We start from the raw sequence: 22,684 nt of genomic DNA on the forward strand, positions 1-22,684 counted from the left end.
CCTCATCACGCTAATTCATGAAAAAATATCACGCCGTGTGTTGTGCTTGCCTGTCTTTCCATCTCTGAGGACAGCACCCCGGAGGAGGGGAATCTTTTTCTCATTGGTTTACTAGTAATACTCAAGGGCCTGGGGGTGGGGGGAAGTCCCTGGCACATAGTAGACATTCAATAAGCACTAGTTGGATGGATGATGAATGAGGGAGGCAGGGGTGTGGAATCCTCAGCACGGAAAGAGACATGCACACTTGGGCGTATTTAGGGCTCCAAATGCGGGTGGTGGTGCTTGTGAGGGGCCAGCCAGTCCTTCCCGACTGACCGCGACCCACTGCAACAAAACAAGACCCTGCCTAGCCTGCGCCATCCTCCCAGTTGTCCCGATCGATGTTAAAGCCCTCTGTGGGAGCCACGGTGTCAATCCATCTCCTTGACGGCCTTCCCTCCTTCGCCGCCCCTCTACTTTACCAACCACGAGCTCCTTCTCCGGAGACTGGTCTGTCTTAACAACGTGTCCAAAGGACTAAGACAAAGTCTCACCACCGTTACCTCTAAGGAACCCTCTGGCTGTACTTGTTCCGAGACAGATCAGTTGGTCCTTTTAGCCATTCAAGGTACTTTCAGGAGTTTTTGAAAACACCACATTTCAAATCCCTCAGTTCCTCTTTGGCCTTCCTTCTTCAATGTCCAACTTTCCCATGCTTAGGAGGCAATGGACAAGACCGTGGCTTGGGTCAGGCGCACCTTGGTCCTCAAAGCAGCATCTTTGCTTTTGGATACCCTAAAGAGGTCTTGTGTCGCATGCGCACGAAGACAGATTTAAAGGCAGGTAGATGGCACTGAGCATCGAAGGGACCAACTGACAAGTCATCTGGTGACCAAGTTCATTAAATACTTTATTCCACAGAGTGAAAGGCATTCCTGGTGGAGCCAAGGCTTCGACATAAAGAATAAAAGCATATCACCCTGGAAGGATAAATGGAGCTGGCAGTTTTTTAATCAGCCTAAAGTGTGGGAAGCCTTTTAAGGAAGAAACAAAAGTCAGGCATGAAAAATTGATGCGGTCGATGCCACGAAGCTACAGGCGAAGCAATAATCGCGACCACAGAGAAAAGGGGGGCGTCCAAACAACACTTGTACAGCACTATGGGTCACCGAACTAAAGGTCAAGAAAATCCCGAAGCATCATTTGCCAGGTGGGGAGGAGGGAGAGAACTGTGTCTTAAGCGCGGGACGCGTTCCCATCGGAAGACGGCGACGGTGGAACGGTGACTGCCACTGCAAAGCGATGGGCGCATGACTCATGAAGCAGCACAGGTGAAGGCAGACATATCAAGTTATTCTCCTATCTGATCCGACACGGGTTAAATACACAGCAAACCCAAGGTGAGCGAGGGCACCGGAAACTATCAGTCGATAGTAGTGACATGGTCACTCGTACCACAGCGAGAGGTCAATCTGACAAAAGGCATGATAGTGTAAATGGACGTGGGCATCCCCCGGGGCCAGTCCTCTCCCACGGTAAGCACTGACCCAAAGATGAAAACCAGCGTCTTGTACAAAGATTGAGTCTGTCTACAAGGACGCCAAGCTGGGAAGGCCTCCGTAGGCCCTGACAACTGTGTCTTCACGGGCTGCTAGTCAATGCCCAAGAGTAAGAGACTGGGCGATTAAATCATGGTGCATGGTTGGCAGAGAACAAGGCCTATGATGGATTGCTTAGTGATCACAACAGGTTCAAAATAAGCTTTCCTCCATTAAGAAACCAAAACCCATAACACCAAACTCACTGCCACGCGGTCGATGCCGATTCGTAGCGACCCTATAGAAGGCGGTAAAACTGTCCCTGTGGGGTTCCGAGACTTTGTGGGACCACGCCACGTATTCAAAGGTATCTGAGGGGCCTTCATAGACTTGGTGGAAAATTTTAATTAAATGGTAAGAGAATTTTTGCAATAAACGTTTTGAAGCCCACACATGTACACCTAAATTACATGTATATTATTCAGTGTTTTCACTCTTATGTGTGTAGAGAACAAAAAAGCCATTCACGTGTTCCCTAAAGACATGTACTAGATTATTTATAGGAGCACTATTTATAATCACACCCAACTGGAAACCACGCCAGTGCCCGGCTACAATGAGACGGGTCAATAAAGGATGGTGCAGCCACACAATAGCCAGAGAACAGGCCACAAAAGGAACGGCTTAACTACAAACCCGCAACAAAGAAGAGGCGCCTCCATCGCGAGCAAATATGATATACAGGAAGGAAGGATACAGACGGCATGATTCCAAGGACATCAACGTTGAAAACAAGTGAAACTAGTTTACGTCATGGGAAATCAAGATAACAGCTCCGCGTGGGCATGGATGATGAGGGGAATTGTGCATTAACACGCACACAGAGGTGGCTTCTACGATGCGGGTCATGTTCTGCTCGTTGATGAGCGGTGGCTGCACGGGCATGGGCAGTCGGTGGAGCTTCAGCAAGCTGTGCGCATGACTTGCGCACACAAAAGGTTCGCGCAGATGTCAGGAGGGATGTGGCCAACATGGTACTGGTGGCGATGGCTCATTAGCAGCGAGGATGGAAAGACGTGGTCTCACGCTCTTGGGACACGTTCTCAGGAGAGAGCAGTCCCTGGACAAGGACCTCATGCTGGGTGAAGTAGAAGGGACATGAAGAAGAGACAGACCCTCGACGACATGGGTCCATACAGGGGCCGCCACGATGGACTCAAGCATCACCACAGGCGCGAGGCGGGTGCAGGGCCAGGCGATGGCTGTTCCTTTGTGCATGAGGGGCCTGTGAGTCGGAACTGAGGCGACGGCCCCTGACAACATATTTGGAGAGAATGCTCAATGTGACATCCACATCCCCCTGTCTATCTTGCTTGTGTCATTGACGTTTTCCAAACTGAGTCTGCAAGGGGGCTTCTGTCTAGAAAAACAGTTGAAAAGAAGGCATAGAGAATAAATCCGCGAAACCTTGGAGGTAGAAAATGGGCAAACAAGCAAGCAAAAACCAAGAGAGGAGAAAGAATGAGCTAGGAAGGGAGGAAATTAACCTTCCACAGGAAGCCATTGCTATCGTTCCTCCCAGATGAGCGTCAAAAAACCCTTGCATTTACACACAAAAAGGACAAAGTAGCACTTTGGCCACACGCCAAAGTCCTACGGGACCTACTGCTGACGTTCAACGGAGAAAAGCAATAGGTAAAAAAATCACTGCGACCAAAATCTGGTTCTCAGAGAAAAATAAACACCAAACTCACTGCCCTCGAGTTGATTCTGACTCATCGTGACTTGGACACAATCACCTGCTCACTAACCTTTCTGAGGCTGTCAGTCTGTCTCATGGACAGACAGCCTCGTCTTGCTCCCACTGAGGGGCTGGTGGGTTCAAACCGCTGGCCTTGCCGTTAGCAGCCCAACCACGCCACCCAGGTTCCGGGCTCGTGGAAGGGGTGATAAAATTGACAACCCTGTATCAGAATGGAAAGAAGGAATGTATAAATGATACAGATCAGAAATGAAAGAAGAGACGTCAACGCAGATCTGAGTGAGATTGCAAAAGATAGGAAGAATGCCAACGACAACGGGATGTTCCCACAGTTGATGCTTCGGGGAAAAGAAGCGAACTACGGAATGCATCCCACCAGCCTGCCACCTTCCTGCATTCTGCATCAGTGCCTGTGGCTGCGTGAGGCTGAAGAGGGACTGATGGCCTAGTATCGGACTTAGGGACTTGATCTGGGCTGGGCTGGGATGCTTTCTGGATGTATAATGACTTCTGGATAGAAAGCTCTTTCTTACTCCTTTATGATTGTCCCTGGATGTGTTTCTCTAGCCTCCCTGGTGGTCTAATTATGTCAGTAATTTTGTACCCAAAGTGGTACATTGTTTTGCATAAAATTTGTTGTTTTATATTGTAGGCCTGTAATTCTTAAGAAATTACTCATTTTAATCTCTCCAGTAGACATTCCAGGTATGATAAACTTTAACCTCCCTGGCGGTCTAATTATGTCAGTAATTTTGTTAAGGGACATCTCTGCAGTGGAATCCCGAGTGTGGCTCGGGGTTACTACTTCTGACAGTTAACATTTACCCCGAGTCACACTCGCGATTACCGCCAGGGAGGCTAGTCAACCCAGCCTAACACAAGCCCTTAACTATATATTGCCGCCCAGGGACTCCTTTTAAGCCTGTTGTGCTCTGGTTCCATTGAGTTTATTCCAGCTCCCAGGGACGCTATAGGACAAGGTAAAACTGACCCCATGGAAGTGGGTGGGGGGACAGTGATTTACATGCTAGGCTGCTTACCACAAGGTCAGCAGTTTGAATCCACCAGCCACTCCATAGTACAAAACTGAGGCAGTCTGCTTTGGTGGAGATAGACAGTCCTAGGGGGCAGTTCTGCTCTGTCCCATGTGGTCTTGGAGTGAATATCCACTGGATGGCAGTGGGTTTGGGTTTATGTGTTTAGATAGGGTCTTTGGGTGGAACAAACCATTCATGTGCTCACTTGCTAAACTGAAAGGATGGGGGTTCAAGTCATTCCAGGGGCACCTCAGAAGAGAGGCCTGGTAACAGACTTTGGAAAAATCAGCCATTGTAGATCAGAGGATGTACACGGGTACAGATCAGAGCTGGAAACACAGGGATGCCAGGACAGATAAACCCCTCAGGACCAATAATGAGAGTAGAGATACCAGGAGGGGAAGGGGAAGGTGGGGGAGAAAGGGGGAACCGATCACAATGTGCTAATATAACCCCCTCCCTGGGAGATGGACAACAGAAAAGTGGGTGAAGGGATACCTCGGACAGTGCAAGACATGAAAAAATAATAATACTTTATAAATTATCAAGGGTTCAGGAGGGAGGAAGGCAAGGGGGGGGATAAGAAGCTGATACCAAGGGCTCAAGTAGAAAGCAAATGTTTTGAGAATGATGATGGCAACAAATGTACAAATGTGCTCAATCCAATGAATGGAGGGATGGATTGTGATGAGAGTTGTACGAGCCCCCAATAAAATGATTTTTTAAAAGAAAAACCAGCCATTGAAAACCCTATGCAGGCAGCAACTTAAAAGGTGAGATAGGAACTGGAGGCGGGGAGAGAGGGACTGGGTTTCTCCTCACGGGGGGCGGGGGGAACAACTGGGAAAAGGAGGGCAAGAACACTTGCCCAATTCCACGTGTCATCAATGTCGCTGGAATTGGCATCTGCATTCTGCGGTGTATATTTCCAACAGCAACATATGTAAAAATCATAAAGAGCCTGACATACACAGACAGAGTCTTCAGGAGTCAGAATTGACTCTCTGGCCACGGCGAGTGGTTCTACGTTGGGGGGGGGGAGAAAAAACACCGTCGGGTTTCCATTAACCTCGACGTGGAGTCATGGGCTTGCTTCCATTTGACACCAAGGCCACGGGGCCAGCTGGTACCAGCAGCACCTGAAACGATGTCACGGGCATGCCCCTATCAGACTCTAGTTGTCACAGAGCTTTCCAAACATTGTTTGTAAACACTGTTTACAGGGACGGCTACAGGCCTTCGGCATGATGACACCACTGCTTGGTTCTGATTATTTAATGCGTCAACCAGGAAGCACATGCATCGTGGTATCGCAAGTCTGCTGTGTTCAATAGCCCGGTGCTGCAGTTGAAGAGAACTGACTTCCTTTGTTGGCACCTCCAGAGTCTGACTTCACGCTTTCAAAACCATCCATCACGGGCTGCAGACGACTGTCAAAGGGACCGGGACATAAAAACATTTTTTGCTCCTTAAAATCATTTTTATTTGTCGGACTCTCGGAAGGTTTATTCCTGTGTTGTCATGTTTTCTGCATGGAAAGTCCCCGGTTCGTCGCAAGCCTGCGGTCAAACCTGTCGTGTGCATGCATCTGGAGCGTGCTAGAAGGTTTGGGGGAGGCCTTGCGAGAGGGTGCTAGACAGGAACTCCTACTACAGCAGGTGTGCAAAGCAAGCAGGGACCTATGTGGCAGCCCCCAACTCCTGGTGACTTCCAGCCCCTAGGGACCTGATAGGACAAGGTCAAGTGATAGGACACGGTAAAATGATGGAGAGAGACACCCTCCACAGGCTCCGCTGAGGGTCACTCTTGGGGTCCATGGCTTCTCAGAAGTTGATCTCCAGCCTTTTTCCTCCTAAATCCGCCTCAGTCTGAAGTCCTGCTGACCCTGTTCAGCATCACAGAAGCCCCTCCAGTTGGACGGCGATAAGTGGGACCAAGGATCGCGGCGCATCAGTATCTGAGGAGGCGGACACTGGGACCGACCTGAGACACACTTGCTGTCCCAAAACAAAGGGGAGGAAGCAAAGCTCCACTAGCAGTTACAGGGGAGGCCAACCCAAAACCCACTGCCAGGGAATCCATTCACACAGGCTCCGGACAGGGAGAAGCCATGAACCAATGTTTCTGAAATAGAAACACCCAGACCGGACCAGCCACCGCCGAGCTCTTTCTGAGCCTGGCAGCCCTGCACGTATCAGAGTCGAACTGTGGTTTTCAACAGCTGGATTTTGCCTTAAGTAATAAGGCCTGTTTTTTTTAAAAAAGCAAAAATCAAACTCACTGCCCTTGGGGCAGTTCCGACTTCCCGGAGTCCTGGTGGCGCCCTGGTTATACCTTGGGCTACTAACCGCAAGGTCAGCCATTCGAAACCACCAGCTGCTCCTCAGGAGATGGACAAGGCTTTCTACTCCCACAGAGTTACACCATTTTTGGAAACCCACAGGAGCAGTTCTACCCTGCCTTACGGCGTTGCTATGAGTCCTTAAATAAGAGGTTCCCACAAAATGTCCCTGTGACCTTAGCCAAACAATTCGGCTCTCTTGTGGTTGCTGTTTTCAGCATCGAACAATGCTGTGATTCTGTTCGTTTCCAGTGGCAAAAACTCAGCAGTGGACAGCTGTGGCCCTGGAGCCACTGTTGAGTCAGCCAGCTCTGAGTTATGGCGATACCACTACAAGATTTTTGGGGGGCGGAAGGGGGATGGATTTCCATGATCGTATAATCCCATTTCCCCAGGACTTTTCACAGCTTCTTTGCAGAGCAGAAGCAGATGCTGCCCAGCCCTGCGGCGGCTTCACGATGGTTGGAATGCCCAAGTCCCTTGTGGTGGCTCTCGTGCCAACCGCTCTCATTGTGGGTGTTTCTCCTTTTCACCAGTGCTCCTTCCGAGCCACGGGCCTTTCCTGATGCCGTGTCCGAGGACATGGGCCCCTCCTTGTCCCATTTCCTCCTCCTCCCTTGCTATTACACACCGGGAAAAGATTGACAGAGCAGCTCCTCAGGTTCACCTTCAGCGATTCCCACACCTTTTGTTTCAACCCATCACTGTATCCCATGTATCTCCTCACTTATCCCATTTCCCTACGGTTTTTCCTGTTTCCACTCCTCCCCCACTGCTAAGCCGCTGGACTTTGTCCTCGGGGAAGTGCTTCCATTTGGATTTGAAAGGATTGATGTGTGTAAGGTGTGACCACCACACTCTTGTGGGTGTTCCTCTTACAGGTGTGGCTACTGTTTGGCTGCAAATTGAGCCACGGGGCTGAATTCAGGTCCAGCCCTAACAAGCCATAGTCTGGAGGCTCCCAGAAGGCTCTCTCCAACCAGTAAGCCTGCCGTCTTTTAGCATTCTCAGTTCTGTTCCACACCGTTCTCCCACTCTAAGTAGGACTCTCTGGTGTGGTGCTTGTCAGAGCAGCTGGTACTGGTCGCTGGGCACCATCTAGCTCATCTGATCTCAGGGTTGGAGAGACTGATGTTTGCATGGTCCATTCGTTTATGAGTCTAAAGGTTTCCATGTGTCCTTTGGTTTCCATCACTCTTCTTTCCTCTGGGTGGAGACAGACCAAGAGTTGTACCTCAGACGACCACCCATGAGCCCCAAGTGCTACTTGCCAAAGCAGGAGGTAGACCTACCTTGTGGACTACGTTATACCAGTTGGCCTTAGTGCTCCCAGGCCCAGTAGCTCATTCCACCTAGAAGCCTGATGATGTCCATGAAGCTTTCATAACTTTGCCTCCTGCTTGCGCTACCACAGGAGACTAGTGGGTAGACTAGTTGGTTACATGTTGGGCTGCTGACAGCAAGGTCAGAGGTTCGAAACCACCAACCACGCTACAGGAGCAAGATGAGACTTTCTACTCCACAAAGAGTTACCATCTTAGAAACCTACAGGAGCAGTTCTACCCCGTCCTACGGGGGTCACTGAGTCAGAATCGGCTCAGGAGTAGTGAGATGCTTTACCACATTCGTGGGTCCATTTGTGGCAAAGGGACGTGTACACAAACGTGCCTCTGTCAAATCTACATCTATTGGTGAGCACGCTCCCCTCTGCCTCCCACACCTGTCCAGCCTGAGTGTCTATCCAAGCACCTCCTCGTAGGTCACAGTGCTACAGGATTCCCTCCCTGGTTTCGAAGAAGCACGCTGGTCCCCTTACTTCTCAAACGGATGCTTATTCTTCTGACAAGCCACGGTGCGTTCGTGACTCTGCACCAGCACCCATTTGAATGTGTCGATTCTTCTGACTTCCCTTTTTTGTGCTCTTTTTGTAAAATTTTGGGGTTTTTTTAACCTTTTTTGCTCTTACACGCAATAATACTCTCAAGAAAAGTCAAACCCCTGCCATCCAGTTGATGCCAACTCACAGTGAGCTTATATAGAACAGGGCAGAACTGCTTCTTGGAGTTCCCAAGACTGTACAGTTTTATGGGAGCAGACAGCCAGCCTCCTTTCTTCGAACTACCAACCTGTGGGTAGTAAGCCAATACTCTAAACTCACTGCCATCGAGTCATTGCGGACTCACAGCAACAGGACAGGACAGAGCAGACCTACCTCTGTCGGCTTCTGAGACGTTGTATCTTAATGAAAGGAGGCAGTCTCATCCTGCTCCTGAGGAGTGCCCGGCGGGCTCAAACAGCCACCTGTGTGTAAGCAGCTCGAGGGGCACCCACTCCGCCACCTGAGCTCCTTCTAGCTGAGACTCTCCAGGGGCCCTAGCATCGTTTGCATAATTGCATTCCATGGTGCGGGCCCCTTTCTTTCCTCTAAACTGCTTGTTGTCAGTTGATGCTACTGTGTCTGCCCGTAGAGTTAATATTCCGATCTGTACTAAGGGGATTTCCCCTCTCCAGAACAAACCAGGGCAGGTCAACAAAAGCCGACAAACACTCTTCCAACACAAGGCCGTTCACAGGGATCCATGAGATGATCGGATCACAGGGAGACCTTGTCTCCTGAGCTCTAACAAGGCACCTCTTCTTCTGGGCCCTTCAGCAAGACACCGGGGGATGCTGAAAGAGCTGCGTGCTTGGCAGCGGGCAGGGTCACGACCCAGGGACCATCAGCAGAAAGACGGTCGTTTTCAGATTTGGTCCCAGAATCTAAAAATTACTTGAAAGACTTTTTATCAGAAGCTGTGGGAACCGCGAAGACATTGGAGCAATATCGGTAAAGGGCTGAACCGGAGGGTGGGGCAGGGAGGGGGAGCAGGCGGAGAACTTGTCAATCTAGAATGCTACATTAGAGACAAAAGACCCTTCCCGAGTGAGAGTGATGGACATGTTCCGCTCAAAACCAACGCAAAGAACTTGTCTCACCAGAACCGTGGCATAAAAAAATTTTTTTTAAATCTTTTTGAAGTGCTTCAAGCTGAAGGAAGTATTTATGTAAGAGAACGTGAATCTTTAGGAATGAATGAAGAACATCAGTCACCGCAAATACACGGGTATGTATGAAAGCCTATTTTTCTCTTAATTTCCTTGACATACATCTGATGGTTGAAGAAGCCAAGAGAGAGCGAGAGAGAGAGAGCGCGCGTGAGAGAGAGAGAGAGCGAGAGAGAGAAAAAGAAAAACGGTCACAACATTCATTGGGGCTCTTGCCTCTGAGATGAGGGGTCTGTGGCTGGTCCTGGCATCGAGACCACAAGAGGGTGGCAGCTGTGGTGTTTCCAAGACCAGGTCGTCAAAGGCCAGGTCAGGCTCCCTCTCTGTTGGGAGGTTCCTTCTTGGCACCCTGATGCCATCTTGGGAGAAGCCCAAGCCACATGAGGCAATTGTACATAGATACTCCTAGCTGAGTGGGCCCGTCAGTCACTCCAGCCCAGACGTAGAAGTGGTCAAAAAATCCCATCCTAGCCATTGACACCACCTCCTGTCATCATGGCAGAGGGACAAGTTGACCCGCTGGGCTCTGTCTGTCTGACCCGCTGCCCCACAGACACCCTGAGCAGAACAAGGTGATGGCTGATTTTGGCCTCTGAGTTTAGGTGATTACTTACAAAGCAACAGTAAGTGGAATAAAAAGAGACAAGAGATCCTGGGGGAAGAGGTTCTTACAATGGCCATGCGAGTGGAGAACTGGGCCTTGTTCTCGTGGCAAAGGCTGAAGGGAGGGAGGACACACACAGTGCAACAGGACTGAGTGACCACTTCGGTCTCCCCAGTTCTCTTTAAGCTCTGGGATGGGTCTGGATGACTGGAACCTGAGAAGTTCCAGTGGCACAGAAAGAAGTCTGTGCTCAAATACTAACCTAAAGGTTAGTGGTTTGAACCTACCCCACAGCTGCACAGGGGAAAGGCCCGGCAGTCTGCTCCCAGCAGAGAGCCCCCCAAGAGCACAGCTCTGAGCTGTAGGGCATGGTCCCCACGTGTCAGAATTGACTCATCGGCAGTGAGTTGGATTGGTTTGGGGTGCGGGTCTGTTTTAGGGCCCATTTGGACGACTGCACCCGGGGCAGCCTTTCAGGAGCACTTGCTCATGTGGACATGAATCACCAAGCGGAGGCACAGGCAGAGGTCCCAGGAGACTCACACGGGAAGGGAGTGTGGCCCGGGGGGACGACAGCTTTCCCAGAGGTTGGCTCTGGGACTCGCGGGGAACCACGGGGTCATTTCGTCATTGTGATCATTTGGAAACTTTGCTGCAGAGCCCAGGATTGACCCTCGGGCTAGGCTTTATAGGATTTCTGTTCTTTGTCCAGACAATGTCCTTGACCCTACGCCTGCTGATCTCCTTGGAGATGTGACTCATGATCACCTCGGAGCACTCCTCTGGTCCCCTTCTCCTGGACACCGGTGTCCCCTGTCCCCAAACGTCCTTCCCGCAGGTAAACTGGCAGTCACTCCAGAGTGCTAACTAGTAAAAGACAGCCAAAAGAGTGTGTGTGTGTGTGTGTGTGTGTGTGTGTGTGTGTGTGTGTGTGTGAGATCTTTGGATCAATCATCCATACACCAGGAATTCTCATTGCACCAATGCTGGAGAGAGCGAAACCATGACCAACCTAAGCAGCCACCCATAGGGGCCCGGCTAAATCAATCCAGGAACTACAGTAAAGGATGTCGGTGCTGAAGTACAGAGTCCGGGACAGGGAGGGCAGGAGCAGTGGGATCCCGTTAGCAATAAGAGGTGCACACAGGTATGTAGACAAGCTAATTCCTCTTTTGGAGACCATGCAATCTCGGGGAGTACCCGCCATGTCATATTCCTGTTTCGTATATGAACGGTGCAGGGATGGAGCTGCACAGCTCCCTTCTGCAGTTTTGAGTGTGCGCACACACACACACACACACACACACACACATACCCCATGCTTCATGATCAGTCTGGAAAAGCTGAGTTAAACACAGGCGAGCCATTCTCTTAGCCACAGGGCATCTCTCTGAGAGTCTAGTCTGCCTGATGTTCTCCAAGAGTGGCCAGCACGGAGCGTCATCTGAACTGACAGACCATGAGGCACTTGGAGAGGGATGCTTACTGGCAGTGACGGTCGGAGGACCCCCCATGTGTAGCACGCGGCATTAGAAGAACTACTCTGAGAGGACAAGTGTTCTGGGTCCAAGGAGGACGTCCCAAAAGTCGGGCCCAATCATCTCCAGGAGGGTGAATGAGTGATCGAGAGCATATGCACCAAGATCATCTGAGAATTCCAATTGGAGGGTGGGTGGGGCAGGACAACTACCTCTGGCAGCTGGGCCTCAGCTCTATTCTTGGCCGCTCAGAGCAGGTGAGCTGTAAGCCCTGGTGGTGCAGTGGATTCCAAACTGGGCTGCTAACCATAAGGTCAGCAGTTCAAAATGACCAGCTGCTCCCAGGGAGAAAGATGAGGCTTTCTACTTTTGTAAAAAACTACAGTCTCTAAAACCCACAGGGGCAGTCCTGCTCTGTTCGATAGGGTCACCAAGAGTCGGAATGGCCGCGATGACTGTGAGTTTGGTTTGGATTTTATTGAATGGCTTGTCCTGATGTCTGTTCTAGAAGCCCGCCTGGTAACCAATGACGCGTGTGTGGATGGACTGGTGAAATCCCCCACATGAAGGATTCAGGGAGCTTCTTGAAGGAGAGAAGCCCGGAATGGAACCTTCTGGGGTCGGGGACCGGGGAGCATGCCTCCTACTCCAAGGACCTTTCCAGAACCTTCTGAGAGAGGCTTCTCAAGGTGCTCCTGAGGGACTTCTGGGTCAGACCCCAACCTATTCCTTCTGAATCACAGCCTTGGCCCGAGTGCGCCACCAAGCCCTGAGCATAATCTGTCTGTGCAAGGTGCCCTTACCAGCTAATCACCCACCTCAGGAAAGAGAGGGCAGAGAGCGCCAGCTTTGGAGAAAATGGGAGCAGTGGGAAAGCAAAGATAGGCTTGACACCGCCTCCCATGCTCCCGTGTTTTGTGGGTTCCCATTCACAACACGACCCCCTGGGAAAACAGCAACTGAGGGGCACGGGGAGGAGATGAGGGTTGGCCAATGCAGTGAGAGAGCGTTCAGCAGGCCGATGGTCAGACCCCATGGGAGCAGTGACATTCCCAACTGGGGCTTCTGGGAGAGGCCGAGGGTGAAGGACACAAGGGTCAGGGGGCGGTGGGGAGAAAGTTCTCTCGACCTTTTTTTTTGCTTGATAGGAAGCACATATTTCAAAAAGAAACCAACAAAAGTAATCAGGTACGCTCTGGTGCAGAGCGCAGTTCTGCACACTCCCGGGCTGCTCCTCCGTCTCCCACACGGCACCTGTGTTGCTGAGGCCGCGGGGCTGGAGGGGGCGGAGACCAGGTTACCTTGTGAGGTAAGCAGGACGCACAAGGTAGAGGAAAGGAAGCAATGTGGGCAGGGTTGGGTTGGGTTTTTCAAAAACATTTGAAGAACATGGTAAACCATTCAACGTTCCTTCTCTCCTTAAACAGGAGCTATTGCAAACGTGGATGTGCTTAGAGTTGGAAGGAAGAGGTTGGAGAATAGGACGGGGAAGGGTGGATTCAGACACTGGAGGAAGAGAGGGTCACAGGGGGTGGATGTTTGGACCCGGGTGGCAGGTGGTAGTGGGACACATGATGGATGGACTCCTCCCTGGTGTGATGAATAGGGAGAAGCAGACAAGGTGCCAGGAAAGGTGCCTCAGTCTCCATTTGAGATGTTCGTTTGACTAGTGGATCCGGAAGTCTAGAATTCTCAGAAGAGTGGGGAAGGGTTGAAAGAGCCATGGTGGAGAGAGGGGAGATCTGAGCCAGAGCTGTTGGAAGAACTGTGGAGTCATACTGGGGACCTGGTTGGAGTTGAAAGTGCAGGGGTGCTTAGACCTCCCTAAATCCCAGATCGATGCAGGTCTTTCACTCAGAGCACTCCCTGTGCTGGAGTGGGAACGGCAATGGTGAAGGGCCAAAGAGCAGCTTTCCCCCACGAGGGGTACTGCACCGTGTGAGGTCAAAGAGGTTGGAGTAGTCTAAGGAATTACATGGGTCAAAGGTGAGGCCACATGAGTGAAAGCCAAGAAGAAGGGATGTCGTTAGGGTTTCAATTTGAGGCAACATAAGGTGACCATAAGGCCTGGTCATGCCCATGGTCATTTGCATCCCAAATGACACCAGAAGTCAGAGCAGAAAGATGACTGAGCTAGCTATTGATGAATTCAGGGGGGTGTGGGGTTGATTGAGAGGCAGTGAGGTCAATGAGGAGAAGTAGGAGGTGATTCTGTGGATGGCAAGGGTCTTTACACAAGTGTTAAGGATCTGTGGTATGAAGGTCTATCCACGAAACATCTCATTACTCTGCTAAGCATCCCAAAAGCCCACCTCCACCTCCTCCTAAACATATGCACACATCCCCCGCTTCACCGGGGCGGCTCCTCTTCCCTGTGTTGAGTAGTGAGACTTATTGTAGAAAGTTTGCTGTGAACCCAGCAGTTAATGACCGCTGATGAGCTGCAAGGAGCCCAAGACCCCATGGTGAATAAATAGCGGTACCCTGACCAAGTCGTACGTCAGTGCTCACGGTATAGACTCTTCGTTAGACGCGGATCCTGGAGTGCGTGCTCATGGATGAAAAGTGGAGACACTGGGGGCAGGGGAACCTTGCCACCATGAAGGCATGGGAGACCTGGGACACCTGGTACAGCAAGGCAGAGACGCATGAAAAAGACCAGTGAGGAGGGAAGGGCAAGGGGAAGAACTGATTGGAGACTAAGTCTAGCTAGAGAGGAGGGTATGGAATGGAAGGTTGATGCTCCTCGACCTTTCCCTAGCCAGGCTCTTAAATCAGGGGAGAGTTTATGGGTCTTGATTTAAAGGGAAGAAACCCTTTTCATAAGCTATTCAAAGCAGGGGTGGGAGGGAGAAAGAAGAAGAGAGGGAGAGAAAAAAAACAAAACCTTTGAATTTCCATGGCTTTCAGAGTCAGCAATTTAATGAGTCATGCATTCTAAATCCTTGCTTTGTCTACACGTTTTCATTTCCAAATACTAAAAACACTTTGTTTGGAACATGGACTATTTTTATCCCATATATCAATAGTGCACATCCATCTCTCTCGTATCAGCAGAGCTTCCTTCAGAGCAGGATGGAATGGCCCAAGCAAGGTGCGGTTGTTTACTTGGTCACAGCGTTTGTTTCCGCTGCCTGCGCTTCCCTCTATCCAATGAGGGCTCTCTTCGAGCCGGTTTCCGTTTCCGGCCCTACTGCCCAGCATGAGCCAGCTCCAGACCTGGCCCAAAGACTCCCAGAACCCTCACCCTACACAACAGGAAACCATCGCCCTACGGGGCCTCCAGTCTAAGGAGTCAATAACGTTTCCTTTTAGAGAACTCCCTCTGCCCACTGCACAGAGAACTCTTCAAAGGAAGTGTGGGTGTGTCCCAAGGAAGGAGTGAGCGTGTGTGTGTGTGTGTGTGTGTGTATGTGTGTGTGTGTGTGAGAGAGAGAGAGAGAGAGAGAGAGAGAGAGAGAGAGAGAGAGAGAGAGAGAGAGAGAGAGACCCTTAGGTCAGGCCTGGGGTCCAAAAGGGTGGCTGAATGCTCGACCACAAAGGAGAAGCTCTGGGCAAAGGTGACTTATCCCACTGGGGCACTGCTGCCCCCAGAGAGAGATGAAACAGAACTAGTTCGTGTCAGCTAATAACTCAGACCCCAAAATTCTAATCCCCAAAAAAAACACCAAAACCAAACTCAGTGCCACTGAATCTATTCTGACTCACAGCGACCCTGTAGGACACAGTAGAACTGCCCCCTGTGGATTTCAGAGACTGTAATTCCTTATAAAAATAGAAAGTCTCATCTTTCTCCCATGGAGTGCCTGGTGGCTTCGAACCACTGACCTTGAGGTTAGCAGCAGCCTAACCTGTAATCAATCCACTATGCCACCAGGGCTCCAGCCCAAATGTTCCTTTTAATGTTCCCAAAGACAAAAGGGACATTAAAATAAAATTTAAAACTTAAGGGAGAAACTTGTGTTTATTTTATCTTGTTAGCTATCTAAAAGGAAGAAGGATGAGGTGGGAGCATGAAAAGGTGCAGCTCCCAGGTCTCAGCACCTGAGCTCGGACTAGGATAGAGAGGGACAGACTCATCCGGAAGGTGCTTCCCTGACACTTCCGGTGCTTGTCTCCTGGTCCTTCCGTTCTGTGTTGGGGATGTCTGTCAGGTAATGCATAGTCTGGGTATTGGAATTGGCCTACAGAGCACCAGGCAGACTCCTCAGACCCCAAAGAGCTCTCAAAGAGCCACCACCATCTCTGGTGGTCCAGGTGGTATAGCCGGGGTTGGCCAAGGTGGGGTGCTGTACGCTGAGCACAAAGTTTTTGGACTCCGCTGAAGACTTCTTAGTTTGTTAACTACATGATCTCGTCATCAATCTAAGGCGGACAGCTGTCCTTTTCCTTGGCAGCACCAGCTCCCCAAGGCCACCCAGAATGTTTCTCTGGCCCCGTTCTCCTGCACACAACCTGCTGCTCACCACGAACACCCAGAATGCTATTGCTCCCGCATGCTGCCGAAAACCAGGATGACCGTCATCCTCAGATTGGGCTGTGCCTCCTCCCGGGCTCTTCTTTGGGGAGGCCTGTGCTGGGTAGGGAGAGGTCCAGCCTCAGGACCTCCGTGCACCCCTGCGGTGGTAAAGTGAGTCCCATCCATTAGCCTTTGGCCTATTTCTTTGAACTAGTTAGAGAGATTTCCCCTAAGCCCGAACAAGTTCCCTTTGCTCTAGGGTCCACCCTGGAGGGGTTGCTCCTTTTGTCCCAGTTGAGTAACATTTCCTGAGTAAGCTGCAAACAACCTGTGACTTGATACCCAGGCTGCAGCCTGCCCTGTGGTTGGTAAATGCCTGGCAGGGATTGACCAATAAAGAGACTGTGTCAATGAAGTGTCTGGAGTCTTCTATGCAAATGAAGTATCCTTAGCCTACCAAGAGAGGATTGGTCCATCCATGGCCTTGATGGGAGGGCCATGCCTTGAAATCCCTGAGATGTGTATAAAAGCAGCCAGCCTCTGAGAGGTTAAGTAGACAGAAGGAAATGAAGAAGCACTGGGAAAGGAGGCAGGGCGCCTCCTAAAAGAGCTGTATGGTTATTAGGGTGGCAAGCCTGGAAGGAACCCAACAGGGAAGCCAGCAGCATCAAGCCCAGAAGGGGCCCAGTGGCAGCAATAGCCAGCGGGGCCAAGAGGAGCCTGTCCACAGGGATCTCGAAGGAGCCCTGCATGGCCAGGAGGAGCTGAGCGAGCTTCCTGTGCTGAAGAAGGGAGACTGCCTGCACGCTGCCTAATCCTGGATTGTAGCCCATTGATCCCGATCTGTACCTGTACAGATCTGTACCCTGCTCCTTACTAAAACACTGAACACTACGTGCTGTGTGGCCACCGGAATCGATCCTGGAACCCAGGAGTGAAGAAAAGAGGAGTGGCTGGTGTCAAAACTAGTGCGAAGGGTTGGAGCGTAGCCGTCTGAGAAGCGGCCCAGGCTCATTCCAGTCGGTGTCCCCTCTGAAGTTAGGCAGGTTGGCGTGAGGATGAGGATGAGGATGCTGAGGTTGCTGCCATCACCTCACCTCTGGTCAACCTCCCTGAGCAGTACTGGGGTGCGTCGTCAGAAGTTGAGCTCATTTACATGAAGTGTGTAGAGGTCAGAGTTGAAGTGTGGTTGCTGGGGACCCCTGGTGGGAGGGAGGGGAAAAGGGAGTCCCCATTTGGGGAGCAGGGAGTTCTTCCTGTTCAGGACGACGGGACACTTGGGAGCGGTTTTTAGTGCGTCACCCACCGTGATCGATACAGTTGGTGAGGCTGAATGGTACACAGGTAAAACGATTAAATGCCAAATGGCCGGTTCCATATATATTCACAGTCGCTCACCCAGTGGGGTTAGGACCACCCTCTGGGGGAGATGGAAGGTTTCACAGACGCCATCTAAGTAGTGTTCCCACACAGCCCCTACTGCTGCTTTGCTATCAGCCACCACCTCCCACCACCCCCCACCAACCCCGTACCCAAACCACGATCCCCTGCCAATTGCTCATGGTCCATGTCCCAGGACCGCCCCTCCTCCTCCCCCTCCTTGGCCCATCCACACATCTCAACTATAATCCTTAGGAACCTGTTAGTCTCAAGAAATAGGACCCATCGGATATGAGTACCCAGCTGGGCCAGCTCATCCTCTCTGCAGCCCCTGCCACCCCCATCCTGCCCCCGACCCGACACACACACACACACACCCAGGGACACTCAATGGCCAAGGCTGCCAGCCCCTCCCACCCCTACCTGAGGGCTGCCAAGCATTCAAGGTCCAGAGCAAACACTCAAGAAAGCTCCTTTCTCCAAGGGGGTTGGGGGAGAGGACTTGCCAAGTGGGGAAGTCGGGGGCCTGGCTTGGCGGCGGCTCCTCGCCCCCTCTGGGGGCTCCGAGGTCCCCCTTGTCCTCATTCTCAGGCTTCCCCTCTCCAGGTTGCTCAGGCAGCCGCATCGGCGATCCAGGACGATGTTCTTCAAGCGACTGGCCAGTCCGTCAAGGGAGCATCAGCGGAGACGCCAAGAGCCTGCAAGGGGGTGAGAGAAGGTGACTGACTGGCTACATGCCGGACGGACGGGGGGCCGTGCGTAGACTCCGAGCCGGCCGCCTGAATAATTCACACCCTCCCTTTGGGTGTAAACAGCACAGTAGCACCCCCACACACCAGCCAGGCCCCAGAAATATAATTACCTTTGTGACAGATGTTTAGTTATTAATAAGGCCTCAATGTCACCGGAGGGCATACTACAACAAACCAATCCTGGGCCGTTGGACGCAACCTTCGTATTCACAGGTACTTTTCCAGCCACGCTCCCCGGGGGCTGGGCTGGAGCCTAAGCACTGTGGAGTGACTGCAACTTGCAAGGAAGCCCTGCGTCTGGCCAGTTTGATTTGCTTCCTTACTGTTAACCTTGAGAGCCCAGAAACAGGGCAGGGCATAGGGTTAGAGGTCGCCGTGGGCTGGGGAGCAGGCCTGCCAGCCTGCTCCTGCACGTGGTGCTCACGGTTCGGGACAACGTCACCCTCAGGCTCTGAGCTGGCAGGGACCCTCCGAGAAGGGCCTCCAGCCACCAGCTCCTCCAGGCCAGACCCTGCTCCTGGGTGCGGAGCCGCCGGGCCCACTCGCCACCAAGCGGGCCTCCTACACCCTCTCGCTAGCTTACCCTTGGTGACCCAGCTGGGGTGGACACACCCCTGGGTGGTACAAATGGTTAAGTGCTTGGCCTTTAACTGAAAGTTGCCATGTCCATCCAGAGGCCCCTCAGGAAAACAGCTGGTAATTCACTTTCAGAAAAGCCGCCACTGAGCACAACTCCGGAGCCTGATTCTGCCCCCAGGAAAGGTGGAGTCAACACGAGTACGATCAACTGGACGGCAGCTGATGTCCTGGTGGAAGACTCTGTTAGGGGTTGCCACCTCTTTGAGCCCACCTGGTACATGTTCGGTTGCTTACCACAAGGTCAGCTGTTCAAAACCACCAACCACTCCTTGGGAGACAAATGAGGCTTTGAGTGACATCTTGGAAACCCACAAAGGCAGTTCTACCCTGTCCTGTGGGGTGGCTCTGGGTTGGGATGGACTCAACAGCAGTGGGTGTTTTGAGTTGCTTCCTCAGGGCACCACCCATGACCCTGTCTTGGTCCTCCCCACTGAGACGGGGTGGGGTGGGGGAAGGACCCAGGTAGGCAGCCCTTGTCTGTGCCTACTTGTGTTGTTGCTAGCCCACCGCCTCTGACCTCCCACCCACCACCTTCAGACAGAGCCTTTCAGAAGCACACTGTGTCATCTAATCCAGGTGGGGGAGGACAACCTTCAAATGAAACGGTGCCCAATCAATAGTTATTGGACTAGTACTTCATTGATAGTAGGTCTCTGGTTCAGATGGAAGTTGTTTTGCTTTGTTTTAATCCTGAAACAAGAGTCACACGGATGTGGGGACAGGAGGTTTGTTGGGAAGAGTCTTGATGGGGACACAAGCCTGGTGCCTCTGGGCTCAGTGGGTGCCTCACAAGGCTCGGCTGGGACTGCCTGCTACCAGTAGCGAGTAACAGCCAGGTCAGCACCCGCAGCTGCTGTTGTGGGGCCCCCACACACTGCATCCTGGGCAAGGGTTCCCTGTGCTCCTGCCAGCCTCTGGAATGGAACAAGGCTGCATTTCCCTGGACGGGAAGGAGGCTCCTGTGAAAGCCAGCTCAGATGAGGAGGACACCCCTAAAATGACTGCAGGACGCGGGAAGCCTTGTAGGGGCATGCGAAGTCATTAGTGGGACCGTGCCAGCCCTGTCCCAGGTCAAATGGGGAAGGGCCCGGCTCAGAGTCCCTTGGATAGTGCAGCCTGTGGCAGCTAGTCTCGGGAATGACTGATGGACAAATCAACGACGATGAGATATTCCATCCAGATCATGCACCTTGAGCACAAAGCCCCCACACCACCCACAGGGTTGGTCCGATGGCTTCTGGAGGCTCTCAACATGCACACCTCTGCTTCTCTGGGGTGCTGGGATGGTGGTGGGACTCCCCAAAAGTGGGCTTTCATTCCCGTGATTGGTGTGGGGCTTCCTGGGAATACAGACCCAACAGACACCGTACAGAGGGAATGCTTCCAAAAGCCAAAGGTCTTGTCTCACCAAACAGCATGTACATCCTGGCTGTGCACACAGCCAGGCGGATGTGTAATGCCTGTCCTCAGACACCTTCACACACCTGTGCACTAGCACCTGCACACACAAACACACACACCTGCCCAACAACTCCTGTCCTCGGACACATGCTCAGAAACCAGTCTCCAAACACTGACAGCCAATGTGGCCCAGCCCGACGCTGCCGCACACATCTGATCTGCGCCCCCCCCTGGCCTTGTCAGCACGGGCACCCACGCCTCGAATGTTCACACACGACACACCCCTTGCCTACCCAGGCCCACCCATTTCCGTCTCCTCTCGTCATCGAGGCAAGTGAAAACGGAGAAACAACGTCCCCATGTCATTACAGGAGAAACGTCTTAAAAAGAGGGAGAGTGACATTTTATTTTCAGATATGCTTTTAGTTGCCATGACAGCCCAGCACCACGGAAGCTGTGATTGGTGGCAAACGTGGGTTTCAAAAGAGACTAATCAGCTCCCTATATACAGAAAGTCCCCCGAGGGTGAGCCCCTTCCCCGGTCAGCCCCAGCCGGCAGGCAGAGAGGATGCCTGGATAGGTGCACCCCCAGTGCTCGCCTGGCCGCCAGTACTAGGTGCAGCCAGGAGCTCCCGGCACGGACGCCCAGGCTGACGGCCACCAGGGCTCCAGAAGCTAATCCACTTAATTACTTGGAACTTGCTCACAGCTCAACGGGAGTGGGCGCTGGAGATGGCAGCTCCCCAGAAAGAACAAGTGCCCTGCTGCTCAGCTGGCCTCTGGTGCCCCTCACTGCAGTTCTCATGATGTAGCAGAGAAGCACGATGCCAGGGCCAGCTCCCAAAGCCAAAGAGGGAGTTGGGTCCTCCTGCCAGAAGCCATCCACCAGTGTGTCCCACCTCCATTGGCTGGCCTGGCGTAGTAGCAGCAAACTAAGTGCTTTGTATCGGATGGAGCTGACCGCCCACGCCCACAGCCAACGACCAGGCACGGGAGAAGACAGACCTTCATCTTCTCCTTTAGCCAAAGCTTCTTCAAGCCAGGATCCATTGACACGTGTACCTCCTGAGTCCTCGGTGCCCTTAGGCACCTTGGGGCCCATGCAGTAAATGCCTGCTGGAAATGGCTCTTTGTCCCCAAATCAAATGGTTACCTCATTTCCTGATGAGATGCCTGAGGACACTCCTTTGCAGACTGGCCCTTAAGTCCATTTGCCAATTGTCTTCATTTTCATCATCTGAAAGGTCAGCCAGCCACTGGCTTTTGAGTCCAGGTCTTAGAAGCTAGAACTTTGGGCTAATTCTTGGACCCAAGCTGGTGCCCCCTTCTGCATTCCAGCTCAGCAAGTGAGTCACGCTCCATGAGCAGGAACCAGTCTGAGCGACCTCAACAATGACACAAGCTGGATTCTGCCCTCCATCTGCACTGTCACCATTACCAACCCAGACGACTCGGAGACGGTGCCGTGACTTGGCTCCCATAGCAGCTAACAGAGCCAGGCCACCCAATGCAAATCCTGACTCTTCACCTCTGTGTTGCAGTCCCCTCACCTGATACATGGCACTGCTGCTGTTTTAGTTAGCTGCCAACAAGAACATGGTGACCAAGTACTCGATGGGATCAGATCTTTACGCTCCATGAGGTTTTCTTCGGCGGCTCTTCTGCCCGGTCCGTCTTAGTCTGGAAGCTCCCCTGGACACATGCGCAGCATCACTGAAGGGCACTAGAATCCACGACAGGTGGGTGGTGCCTGCACAGGAGACTGAACCAGCCTGGAGTTGAACACGGGTCTTCAGCATGAAAGGTGAGACTGTGACGGCTGAACAACCCCTGCGGGCCTGCTGATAATCCTGATGGTGAGCGTCCTTCATCAGATCCTGGTAAGATGCTTGGCACATCCTAAGTGCTATGCATGACAGCTCTTATCATCCTTCCTCTTGGACCCATTAGGCAGTGGCTGAGCACCCCCTCTGTGAGCATGGGGGTGAAATGGGGTGGCAGGGGAGTTCATTACTGAGCTCGGAATCACTCTAGGTACATAAATGTACACTTGAGACAGAGATGGGGCTGCTGTTCCCCTTTGAAGGGCGGTTTGTCCCTGGGGTTACCCAGGAATAGTGGTTTGGGTTTTCCCCTTCAGTGTCACCAAGAAGTGTCTTCTTAAACGGATCCTTCAATGGTCAACCACATCATTCCAGTCCCCGTGTGCTCGGAGGGTTCAGTTGCACCGGTGGGTGACAAACCAAACACAACAACCCATTTGCCA

At 52.1% G+C, this 22,684-nt stretch overlaps 1 protein-coding gene across 1 annotated transcript in view; it reads right to left on the bottom strand.

The window, feature by feature from the left end:
* CALN1 (calneuron 1) overlaps positions 1-18,251 on the bottom strand; it is a 390,899-nt gene extending 372,648 nt beyond the window's left edge. Inside the window, exon 1 of the mRNA XM_075528543.1 lies at positions 18,129-18,251. Coding sequence (XP_075384658.1) covers positions 18,129-18,251 — 123 coding nt within the window. The remainder of the gene's footprint in view (positions 1-18,128) is intronic.
* Positions 18,252-22,684: the final 4,433 nt, after the last annotated feature.

Source organism: Tenrec ecaudatus, chromosome 12, assembly GCF_050624435.1.
Source record: "Tenrec ecaudatus isolate mTenEca1 chromosome 12, mTenEca1.hap1, whole genome shotgun sequence".
In the NCBI taxonomy this organism is placed as follows: Eukaryota; Metazoa; Chordata; class Mammalia; order Afrosoricida; family Tenrecidae; genus Tenrec; species Tenrec ecaudatus.